The sequence below is a fragment of the Seriola lalandi genome, unplaced genomic scaffold, assembly GCF_002814215.2.
Source record: "Seriola lalandi dorsalis isolate HSWRI2012SDOR001 ecotype SW California unplaced genomic scaffold, Sedor1 jcf7180002054581, whole genome shotgun sequence".
Classification (NCBI taxonomy): Eukaryota; Metazoa; Chordata; class Actinopteri; order Carangiformes; family Carangidae; genus Seriola; species Seriola lalandi.
This window is the reverse complement of record NW_019525134.1, coordinates 1,660,813-1,673,748: the sequence shown is the minus strand read 5'-3', so window position 1 is coordinate 1,673,748 and position 12,936 is coordinate 1,660,813. Positions and strand designations below refer to the sequence as shown.

At 40.3% G+C, this 12,936-nt stretch overlaps 1 protein-coding gene across 1 annotated transcript in view; it reads right to left on the bottom strand.

Annotated features, from left to right (window-relative positions):
• The window catches only part of tmem164 (transmembrane protein 164), an 18,471-nt gene extending 6,537 nt beyond the window's left edge, over window positions 1–11,934 (bottom strand). The window contains exons 1-2 of the mRNA XM_023418368.2: window positions 11,145–11,934; window positions 2,379–2,428 (exon numbers count right to left, since the gene is read on the bottom strand). Of these exons, the coding sequence (XP_023274136.1) occupies window positions 2,379–2,428; window positions 11,145–11,582 (488 nt within the window). The 5' untranslated portion in view covers window positions 11,583–11,934. The remainder of the gene's footprint in view (window positions 1–2,378; window positions 2,429–11,144) is intronic.
• Between the last annotated feature and the right edge of the window lie 1,002 nt (window positions 11,935–12,936).

Here is a 12,936-nt window from a genome sequence, read left to right as displayed (position 1 = left end):
TTAGTTTGTTCTCTTGCATGACAACAGTACATCAGAGATTACTGTTACCAGTTGAATCACCACGCACGCACACACACACACACACACACACACACACACACACACACACACACACACACACAGTCCAGTTACCTTCTGCACACATCCAACACATTGATAAATGTTTCTGTTGCACAGGAATTATTGTGGGAGCCGTCGTATATGAAAGTTCTCGTGTCGGAGTGTGGACCCACATCTTCTCCCACTGCTCCTTTTTATCAAATGAGCCAAAATAACTGTTGTGACAGCTAAGGTCAGTGGGAAAACAGCGGTGTTGTAGGAGTGTCAGTTCAAATAAACCCAGCTGTCACTGTGACAGGCTTTTTCTTGAAAAACAATCTGATTCATATTCAAATTCACAACTTTTGTTGATCATTAACCATCTGTCCAACATTTTCCCCTCAACACATGAATGGCTGATACTGATCTGCTGTGCTTCATATATAAATGTGCAGTTTCCAGTGTTGATCTGCTGTTGTAAGATAATGGAATAGACGCAGCAAACATGAGTCCACTTTGAGCCTCTGGACAGACGAGGGGTGGGGGGCTCTTATTTTGAAGCAATCACAGGAAACTAAATGTATTTGCCAGTGACTGAGTTTCATCAGGGAGTAATGACCATGTGGAAGAACGCCTGGAAGAACACGGCTGCTCGTCGTGGTGGAAACTTCATTATTAAAACAACATGTGTTAGTATGAGTCTACAGATGCACCAGCTCTTCTGTTCAGTTGATCATGGACTGTTGCTGTTACCATGGTAACAATGGACGTCATGAAATCAGACATTTTAGGGATTACCACTTTATGTATTCCTTATCTAATATTTTGGATGATTGATCATTTATGGTACAAATGCTGCAGTTACACTTGACTTTTCATTTGTTTCTTATCCAGATACTACGGTGGCCGACGAGGGCCAACATGCTGCAACGACCCAAAACACTTTCAGCAGGAGAAACGAGCTGCAAATTCAGAAACGATGCAGATTCAAAAACAACAAATACAACAACGGAAAAGTGTTGCAAATGAAAGACATGCATGAAGACAAAACAAAGACATGAAGGACAAACACACTGCAAATACAGAAACGATGCAACAACAGAAACACAACAACGCTGCGTGTTCAGACAACAGCAGAGAAGAGCTCCGGCCTCTAGGGGGGGCTCTAGGTGGAACACCTTGAGTAGAAGCTTGAGCTTCGAGCCAACAAGCCAGACCTATGACCTTTGACCTTTGACCAACCAAGAGAGTATGAGGGAGGAAAGAGGCGACAAAAAGGTTTGTGTTCTTTTTGATATTTGGTCGTAGTTTTTTCAACATTACAAAAGAGCAACAGAAAAAGTGTTAGGATTAGCTTATATACAGTCTGTGGGGGTTCCACTGAGAGCTCCCCCTACAGGCCTGGAGCTCTTCCATTGTGTCGTCGTGTTTTTGTTGTTGCATCGTTTCTGTATTTGCTGCGTGTTTCTTTGTTCATGTTTTTGTTTTTACTTCCTGCAGCACGTTGTTTAATTTGCAGCTTGTTTCTCCTGGTGGAAATGTTTTGGGCCGTAGCGGCGTGTCGGCCCTCGTCAGGGGTACATGCATATAAAATATCAAGTTTACACAAACTATCAATCACTTGAACCAGGATAGAAATTAAATGGCTTTGTCATTGGGAATCTCCATGACAGTTTTATATTACAAGTCCACTGTGTGAGACAACATCTTGACTTGATGGATGAATATTATGTTTCTGACCCGGCTTCCTTTAGCATTTTGTTATCCCAGTACGAGAGTGTTTCATGAAGCGTCTCAGACTCTCCGTTTTATTTTTAGCCGGCTACTTCAGGTGAGACACAGCTACTGCTGCAGCCACAGACTCCCGTGTGGCGGCAGAAAGTGACCCTGCTTGTATTTATTTCTGTGTAAATCCCACATCGTGTTCCCTGTGGCAAAAACACAATCATTTCTCCTGAATAATTAACTGCCCGGACCAGAGCAGTTGTTGAGGAGAGGAGACTATAAACTCCGGCAAATTCATTACAATAAAACTGTGAAAACCCAATTGACTTTGTAGAAGTGCACAACTAATTACAATCAATGCAGCAATTGTTTTTATATGGAAATAAAATTCATGTTTAATTTGGGTCCGCCCAGTTATTTTATATTGCATTCAGGAGTTACACTGGTGACAGGTGCCTCCTGAGGCAGGTTGAACCGGCGGCTGGACGACGTCGCCCTTTTATAATTAGCACTTTAGCGCATCCACAGATCTCTACTGCCAGAATACATTGTTCTGTTTCACTGAACAGAACAAAGACCAGAGTCAGACAGGAGCCAGGGGTAAATACACTCACCTAAATACAACCATTGCTGTTTTACATGGCGGGCAGGCCAGCAGGAAGATCTGTTGAGAAAAGCAGAGAGAGAGAGAGAGAAAAATGAGAAACCCCATTATCACATTAAACACATTACTGTGCAGCTCCAAAGCTTCAGGAGCTTCCAGCGCTCAGTGATGTGAGTAAAGGAAATGAACAAATTGCTTTAACAAAGTTTTTATTAATATAATAAGCAACAGAACAGAGTATCTCACCGTAACTGTGAAATACCTCAAGCTTCAAAACAAGAAAAACTAAATGCAGAGTTAAGACCCGTGAGGACAGTCACAAAGAGAAGAAATTCAAAGCATTAAAATGGCTGCCAGATGTGTGGTGCACGTGTACGTTACTGTCCGACTTCAAGGACTGTCGACTGAAACCATCTATGACTCACTGCTCATTCGACAGAGAGGAGGAACAGTGTGGACATGTGTATAATGTACTTCTGTTAATGATGGTGTTAAAAATGCAAATCCTGGACTCACGAGAGTCACTGGTGATTTACAGAAAACCTATAGATCTATAAATTCCCAGGTCCAGGTGTAGGCTGCTCATATTCAGTTTAAAACCGTTTGAACATGAAGCAGCAGCCAGTGTAAACTTGGTTTTGAATACCTTCATTCCTGGTGTCAAACATATTTGCAACGATAAGATGGCTTTGTTCTTGAATGTAGGTTTCGATCAGTGTGGCTTGTACATCTCATCTATGCTCAGTGGCTGTTTCTGGGGACTGGAGGATGCTGCTGCAGACATGGATTGGTTCAAAACACCATCTGACACAAGACTGAGCTGGTTTGCCTGGAAGGCTGGAAACAGAATTACAAGAAAAGCAATTTACTTGAGATCTACTGTACAACCACCCGGCAGCCAGGAACCTAGAGATACGTCTCAGGGATTCATCAGCTGTTCACCCAACAACTCGTATCAACCTGCACTGAAACACAACTACAGCTTTCTGCACAGACCGTCTCCAACTAACAGAAGCTTTTAACACATTTAAATACATGTACATATTTTATATCTCTCTCTCGTTCATACATATACATATGTATATCTTAAATCTGTTTTCCTTCTATTTTTATTATCTACTTTAAAAATCAGATGTTTCCTTACTGTTCATATTTATTTCTGAGGATTAAAACAATCCATTAAAATGTTTTTTTTATGAATCAATGATGGTTGTGGTCCTTGTAAATTCTTAAGAAGGATCATTACTGTCATTGTAAGGTCTGTCTCATGTCAGAGACATCAACCCAGTTACACAAAGTTCTCTAATATGGAGCCTGAAAATTTTCAGGATTAAATAAATAAAAAGGAGATTATGAAATAAATTATCACATGAATTAATTATATGAATTAAGATTTATAGAGTTCATTTTTATTTCATGATAGAAATGTTTTATTTCGAAATGACCCTTTTTCATTTAGTTGGTTTTTATTTCATATTATATTTCATAACCAATGACACTTTTATTTTATGGCTCTTTATATATCATGTCGCTGTATAGTAGATGACAGTGGTGTCGTCACCGCCCTCTCGCACGACAAAGACTTTTTGAAACTCTGCTGGAGCTGTTTTATTTTGAAAACTCTGCTGGAGCCGTTTTATTTTGGAAACTCTGCTGGAGCTGTTTTATTTTGAAAACTCTGGGGTTGTGTTTTAGGGTTAGAGTTTCTTATATGGAGCTAAAACATAGATCATTTCACTTTAAAACAGCGTTTTAAAACAAAAATGAAAATGAAAATGCAGTAGTGTGGACGCAGCCTAAGACAGCAAGCTCAACAGCTGCTGCCAGATTTAGCCTGTTAGCTTCTGTTAGCTAACGCAACAACAATGCTAAAGTTGTTCTAAATCAGCTAGTCACCATTGAGGCGGCAGCACCACTGTAATGAAAAGTGACACTACGAATCAAAAATGACGTAAAATAAAAAAAATGGCACCAGAAAAATGAAATGAAAAACAGATTTTTGAATAAATGTCTTTTTGTACTGAAATGAAAGAAGCCCAATAAAACTCTGTTGTTATTTCCACAAGGATAATAAAGTCAGATCTAATTCTGATGAATTGTAGTCGTTCATTATTTATTCCATAATTACTTATTTATTTAATGGTGAACACTTTCCGACTCCTACAGCTTGAACAAACCCACACACTAAGCTGAGAGTAGATTTAAATATGAACCGGACCCGATGAGGCGATAAAGGGAACTCTGTCATTACGTTTCACCCACACCATATTTTGATAACGCAAAACAGTTGCATGTGAACACGGTTCTCAGTGAAGTGAGAACATACTTCCCTGTTTCCGACAGCAACATAACGCTGAGCTCCAGCACTTGCTTCATCTCTAACACACAAGTGGATTTCATGCTGATCACTGAGCAGGCTGCTCCTCGTCTGACTGGTGGCGCCTGTTGCTCCACAATGAAACACTGATCAAGTAATCCATGTCAGTGTTGACACACAGCTGTCTCAGACTAATACTACACATTATAATCCAGTGATGGGTTCACTGGAAGAGGAGAACCTGGGATTTTATCAGATAGACAGCACGTGTTTATCTGGTACAAACTCCTTATACATTAAACATGCAGAGTAGTACTGATAGTTTATTTCTAAAGTCAGTATAATGATTAGAGATGTTGAGAAGATGACCTGTCCTCCAACTGATTGGATTATTCACACTGAGCAAACATTTGCTTTTCAGTATGTTGGTATTTTGTGGGCTGGCATTTCCTGCCATCTGCTTCTACTCTCCTTGTTGCCAGATCTGCCAAAAAAACCTGCTGAGTAAGTTTTTAAACAGAATTTGACCTTCAATTTATTCAACAACTAAAACTTTGTTTAGAAAAGGTACAAGAAACTCTAGATAACTCTGGTGGCTAATTAGGTGCTGACTGCGTTTGTGGAGTCACCAGCTGCTGCTGGTTGATGTCAGTTTCCTCTGTGATGCTTCTTTACCTTTATCATCTTTCCATATATGAGGATTATTACAGATGTAGATACAAAAGAAACCAGGCTGGTCAGTTACTGTGTGTGTTTTGTGAAGGTCAAAAACAACTCAGTCATCATTAATAAGAGAGTTGTTGAGGCAGAAGTCAGGTCCTCAGGTTTATTGATCTTCTGTTTGTGATCAGTGAAACCTTTTCATTTGGTTTGTTGTTGGGTTGAACTTGGTGAATCTGTTCTGAAGAGTTTTCACTTCTGGCTGTTGAGGACGTATCACAGTCTAACACAGCTTATGACTAGATTCATCTGTTATTGTTGTGAAATAAAGAGATGAAAAAGAAAAGAGATTACTCTGTTACCTAAACACTGTGCGCCGTGTTTCGCCATAGCAACAGTTTTTATTCCTAAGCACCAGCATGACCTGTCCTCAGAGGAGCCGTTTTGTTTTCAGGTTGTCCGTCTGTCCGTCTCGTTCTCATAGACGTGATCTCTCAGTAACGCCTTGAAGGAACCTCTTCAAGTATGCAACAAATGAATGATGAACTGAAAAGGTCAAGGTCAGTGTGACCTCACAAAACACTTTTTACTCTTTACTCAAGACTTCACACAGAAATCATGAATAAATTTCACCCAAATGGTTCAGATTTTAAACAGGGATGTAACCTGGAACTAGTCTGAGTGGCGGAAGGATACAACCATGAGGAGGTGATTCTAGTTGTCATTGATTTTAAATGCATCTGACTGAAATGCCTATATTTTTATATATATATATATATATATATAGAAGCATTTTAGATTTAATTTGCTCTGTTCTGTAACTTTGAACGCTTTGCAGAGTGTGTCACATACAGATGTGGAACAACACTTATTCCAAAATAAGGTTCCTGTACTTCTGAGCACTTGATCTAAGTCCAAGTCATTAGAACAGCTTTGTACAGACAGACAGACAGACAGACAGACACACATACACACACACACACACACACACACACACATAGTTGTTGTTCAGTTAAAATGGCGACAGAACTGGCAACTGTACGTGTCATTGTGCATATTAAATAGTTTTCAGTTACTGTCCATTGATGCAAGAACATGATAAAGTCACTAACATCATCTGAATAATGAATCGTGAGACAAAACAAAACACATCCAACACTGTGCACCGGCCTCTAGACAATGGGACTTTCTCCACATGGACAATCACAGTTATGAGTCAAACCAACCTCAACGCTGTTGCAGCATAAAAGACGCTATTAAATCTAATGGTATTTTCTCTCTTATTACTTTTACTGCTCAAATATAAATGTATCTGCAGGTACAGCAGGCTCAAACACAATGCAGACATATTTCCTGTTCTCTGATGCAGCACCAGCATTTTCCCCTCATTGCTGCCCAGCAATTTCAAAGTAAAAGCACAGCTGTAACTGTATAATGTTTTTTCAAGATGACGAAACCTGTTGAAAAAGAAAGATAAATGGCCTGTTTATAGATTGACAAACCTCATTACTGATAAGCCGTACTTCCTTTTTATAAGTGGGGTCATAAAGTAATTCACTTCAGTGCCTCCAGTTTAATCTGAACGACTGAGTCAACAATCTCTTCTGCTGGATGTTGTTGCTTCAGCTTATAAATGCGGTTATATTTAATGATTGCACGCAGCTTGTTAACAGTATGGTGTTTTAATGCAGCAAAGACAAAGCATAAAGTCTTAAAAGTTAAATGCTGGAGTGTTACAGTATTTTAAACCCATCCAGAGCTGCTGCAGAAATGCCTGAGGCCTGATTTGACGAGCGATGAGCGATTGTTTTCTGGAGCCTGGAGCGCTATTTATCTTCACCCACCAACCAAAAGGGGGGTAATTAGCTATAATTGTTTTAAATGATCAGTGTCTCTGGCCTATTCAAACACGTAAGATATCAACATGAAGATCAGATTTGTGTTTCCTGGTGTGGAAGTAAAAACAGGCAGATACAGAGTCAGAGTCCTGACACGTTCATGTGACAGCTGTTTCAATGGCCTCTGGTTCTCTACCTACAGATCAAATCCAGCATCTACACAAAACAGCTTCGTCCACCAATGAATGTACCTAATCATCTGCAAAGTAAGTTAAAAATATCTCAATAATGAACATGATCACCAATCATTAAGAAAATTCATGTGGCATGTAAATTTGACTGATAATTACACCTGTTAAACCAATGCTTACACCTCAATAACCCTGACGTGTCCATCACATCCATCCTACACAACATCTGATATTTTGTTTGTTAGTTTATGGAGCCCCGACCAGATCCACGGGACAGTAAACTGATCAGTCAGTGATCAGTCAGATCACTGTCTTTGTGCCGCTCTTGTTCTACACTGAGGAAGAAATCACAGACATCTGTGTTGTCAGATGTGAAACACCAGCTCATCAGTCATCAGACGCTGAGTTGGGGCTCTCTCCCCCTGGACTGAGTGACGTTTGCTCCAATATGTATGATAACTGTGACTGACACTGTCACCCTGTGCATGACAAAACGTCACGTTTCACCATCAGATATTTCAATCACGACCAACACAACATTTTACTGAAAAGCTGTGAAATTTCTTTCCAGTCAATATTTACATTTTTGTAGCAAACGACAAAGTTTCCCACTGATCTGTTGGTGTTTGGTTATTCCAATCTATTAATACTGATACTGATCTTCAATCTAATATACATTATGTAGAATGTATTAATAACTGTTGTTAATGAAGCACTCAAGCAAACAAGCTGCTGTATAAAGATACTGAAAGGTAAATAACCCGCTGCAGCGTAGCAACACAGTCAAGTGGTGGTGGGAGACTCCTATACAGGTTACTCAAACATCTCACAAAGCACCATGGGAACTTTGCTGATGATTTTTCAGCCCACAAAACGTACTACTAATTCTGGACTTCTCATTTCCAGCTGCTGGATGAACAAGATAAAAGGAGTCATGCAGCTCCCTTCAATCCTTATCTCACGGTTGGATCTGAGATTTGCCTCGGTTATGAAATAGAATAAAAATGTACCACACCCATAAACCGCAGATCCACCAATTCTGATGAAGACCAGAGACCAGATGAATAAAACTTTAGATTCATGACTAAAAATATGTGTCACACAAAATAAGAAATATTGATACACACTCTTTTCATCAGAATTATAAAGCTGATGCGTTCTCATGGTTCCTCTTTATAAATCTCACTCACATGTGAACGAGCCTCATTTCCACTCCCACAATTCTCAATAAATGGATGAAGACTCTCCCTTAATCAATCAGTTTGTATAAAAAAACAGTCTCCACCACAAGTGATCAGACACAGAGAAGAGAGACGAGGAAGAAGAAGAATTTCACTGATCAGTTTACTTTAATACAATCACTCTGATGTAAAGTCCTGTTTTACTCTGAACTTCATTTATTGGGACTCGAGAGTCTTAACGAGGCTCCAGAGGCTCCAACACTGTGATTAGTCAATACTAAAATAGTATCAAACAATTTATAGAATGACTCACAATAAATAATAAGATGCTGAAGGAAACATTGAGCACAAACAATTATTTCTGTTTATAAATTTAGATAAATACTTTATTTATCTCCTAGGGGAGTAAATAAAGTAGCTACCTATCCATCTATCTATCTAGCTATATATCTAAATTGTAAAACTTATGATGATGATAATGAATGAAGCTCCATGAAGTTGATTTTATTTATGTTAATTTACATGTCTCGGCTTATTTTGTATTTTCAGGGTAACTTGGATCACTTTGGAGAACCGTGTATTCACATGGTCGAAGGAATGAGTGAGGCGACACAGTCTGTGTGTATAAAGACCAGTTTACGTGCAGGAAATGGCGTACATGTGGTTTTTGTGTGTACGCCTCATTTATGCATCTGGCCCCTGCTGAGTGGAGTCAGATCATAAGATAAGTCAATACAAACAGACTTAAACAGTCGATCAAAGAAACATCCTCACAGCAATAAACCACTGATAAGCTGTCAACTGGCCAACACATATTAAAGAATCCTTAAAGTGCAGCACCGAGCTGACAAACATCATTTAACAAAGCAGGAATGAAGGCCCCACAGGCGGTCCTACAGGCCCCTGGCCTGACTCCATGTAAAAGATAAACTCCTGGAGCAAACTCTGCTGATAGAAACAACACTTTGAAAAGTGAAAGAGAAACTGCACCACAAATCACACTGTTTAATTTCTTTAACGTCCTCCTCTGGTCACACTGAAGTGTCAACATGCATGAGGAATACCTGCTGAGGATCATCTTAACCTTGGTCAGCGCACATTGAGGACATTTTGCTACCCTCAGTCAATTCTTCATCACAGCCGGTAATTCGTCAACGTCCTCTGACTATCACTCTACCTCCATGTAATGTGAAATAATAAGAATACATCAATAAACAACACACTCTCCATATTTCCCCTCTATGATCCGGCTCATTAAAACGCAGTTGGCAGTGTCGTGTCACCGTGACCTGTGCAGTGCAATTGTGCACCGTGAAGGTCAGACAAACAAGAGGTGGACAAAACAAACACACAGGTGCTGTACATTCCTGTGGCAACAGTGCTCGTGGTCCCTTGAGAACCTCTGTACAAAATAATCATCTACTTCAATTTCTATTCTGCATCAATCAGTTCTCGACCGGCTGTCTGTGCAGTTATAAATTTAGACTTGACTGTGGTTCTGCAGCGTTACAGGCCTTCATAAAATTGCCTCTTCCAGTCATAAACAATCATATGGCTTCAAATCAGATGACGCCCAGCTCTTGTTGCACAGCTCCAGGGCTGCACATGAAACAACAGGTCTTATTTCAGTCCGGATGCCCTCCCCAACACAGATGAGACTACTGTCCAATGAAGTCTCAAAAACAAGACTCCAACTTTTATTTTTCACACTCAAATGTTTCCACTGTGATTATTATTATTATTATTATCATCATCATTATTCTTTTGCAATTCTGTCATGTTTTTGAGTAACTTACATTTAATGTATTAATCTTTTCCTTATTCTTTTTGTTATTCGTCTCTGATCTACTTCCTCCTCCATTACTCTCTCTGTACCTCTGTCTGTGCACCATGGGGTTCAGAGCCTTCAGCCGACTCTGGAACTCTCTTCCACAAGTCTGCCCTGTTATTGATTCACTTCCTGTTTTCAAATCCCAGATCAGGACACACCTCATCAAACTTCCCTCCTCTCTTTCACTCCAACACCAGCGTTTAATCATATTTCCTTTTTATGCAATTACATTTATTCTAATTTATTTTTTCCTGCTGTGTGTTGTAAGGTGTCCTTGAATGAGTTGAAAGGGGCCTATTAATAAAATGTATTATAATAATTATCACTGATGGTAGTGTGATGATAGCAGCCAAGGTTTGGATCACTGTCTGAGCAGGTTAAGAGGTGAAAAAGATAAAAGATAAACAAACAAAAAAAGCTAACTACTCAAAACTTTGTACCTTGTGTGAACACTATGCCACCTGGACACACATCAGAGAGCCAATGAAAAACTAAACTAAAAACTGCAGTTTTAAGTTCATATCAAAGCATGTTGACATGTATCTCATAACGCTGATCTAAAGAAGAAGTTCCACCATAATGCAGAAGGGTGAGGTCAGGCCGGTATGTAGCTGATGAGAATGAGAATAAAACTAATTATACACAATCAGTTTACTGTCACTCAGGCTGGTGTTTTTAAATGGGTGTCAGACACATTCAGGGTGTGCACACAAATACACGTAGTCTAAACGAGCTCAGCTCTGCAGTGTCATCCTCACCTGCACCATGGTCACGACATGACACGGGTTCAGCAGATATATCACAGTCTTGGTTGCGAACTTGAACCCAACTTCCACTCCAAAAGTCATGCAGAGGGCAACCAGCAACAGGTTCTTGCCCAGACTGTCCTCCTTCGTCCGTACGCAGTCCCTTCCCACCACTTTGAGCTCTTTGGACAGGTTTATCTTCTTCAGTGCCACGCCAATCTCCACCAGGGAGATGAGGACGATGACCAGACTTTCACTGACGCGCTGCTGGGGCGCGATGAAGGCGGCACACTCGGGGCCCCCGTTGCCTTCAAACTTCGGGTCCACCCCGCCATAGATCCAGTCCAACAGGCTGTATATGTTATATCTGGACATATTCCTCTTCTCGTGTTGGAAAAGATACGAACAAGATGGAATAAAAGACGTCACACTGACTTCTTGGCGAAACATGAACTGCAAGATTTCCCTTTCGTAGCTCGTGTCGTGGTTCAGAGGTAGTCATGTATCCGCCGCCTCGGTGTGTTGTAGCTAGCTGTAACTACCTCATCCACAGACGGGGGGAGATCTCCGGCTAGCAGCGGGAGAGAGCTGAAGTCAGGACTGCCCGTGTCACTGCTGCTGCTGCTGGTAGTGGTGGTGGCGCCAAGCCTCTCTCTTCCTCACAATTAGCAACTACGCTAGCTAGCGTGAACACTCAGACTGGCATCGGCATCATGTGAAGCAAGCGAGCACGTTAGCTACGTGCTCCTATCGAGCTACAACGCAGTTCGCTGGAGGTTGGGTTAGCGTGTGTTAGCAACAGCGCCGACACCGGATAGGTAGCTAGCTTAGCTTCCGAACCCACCTTGCTGAACTGAAGCGGAGCACATTTCTTATCTCTGCCCCGAGTCTGGTCTGTCAGGCAGGGTACAACTAGTACACTTGTAAAACACTACTGTGCTATATTCAGTAGGGAAATTATTATATTCTGTGTCTAGAAACTATCAGTTACTACAGGAAGTAAGCAAAGCAGGCCACTTAACCTGCTTATTCATCAGCCAAACTAATTATTCGCTGTAACAGCAATGGGCACACATTAAAATTAAGATATTGATATAATGACACTAAAAACGTGACATTCACAGTTGGTGTTTCAGACTTTTATCTGTCCAAATACAATTTTAACGGATGCAAACGTATTTATTTTTATATACTTCATGGGTCACTTTAACCTAACACGTTATACTGCCTGAGAGTCAAATCTGCGGGCATAAAGTACTCCTGTAAAACCAAGGAGGACTTCCAACCACATGTGATGCTTGGCGATGGTGCGTTCATGAAGAATCGGACTCTCTGATGCTGTTGCGTTTAAGTAGTAATTTTCAGTGAATGCAGATATAGAAATGTTTATATTCTTTTTTTTATTAAGTGAGTACAAAACAAGTGAAGACAACTGTAACAATAGTGACAAAGGTTGGACCAAACATAACAGAGTAATGTTTTTATTCTAAACCTCCATTGCTTCATCAGAATAGGGGCTCTTCAGCCAGAGTATTACTTTAATTTCACCTCATGTTGCAGTAATGAGAAAATGTATAATAACAGTTATTTTGCTCATAGGTTTCCTTAAACACAGATAGATATATATAGTATATAGTAGACAGTCACTCTGGTCAATGCAATACAGAAAAGTGATTCACACATGGGGTTCTTGGGACATAGCAAGAGAAGTTTATACCGAAGTTTGTAAAATGATTTTCATCCTGCATTTAGCCCTTGACTCATCACATTTATTACCTTACAGTTATTTCAGTGCAATGTCCAT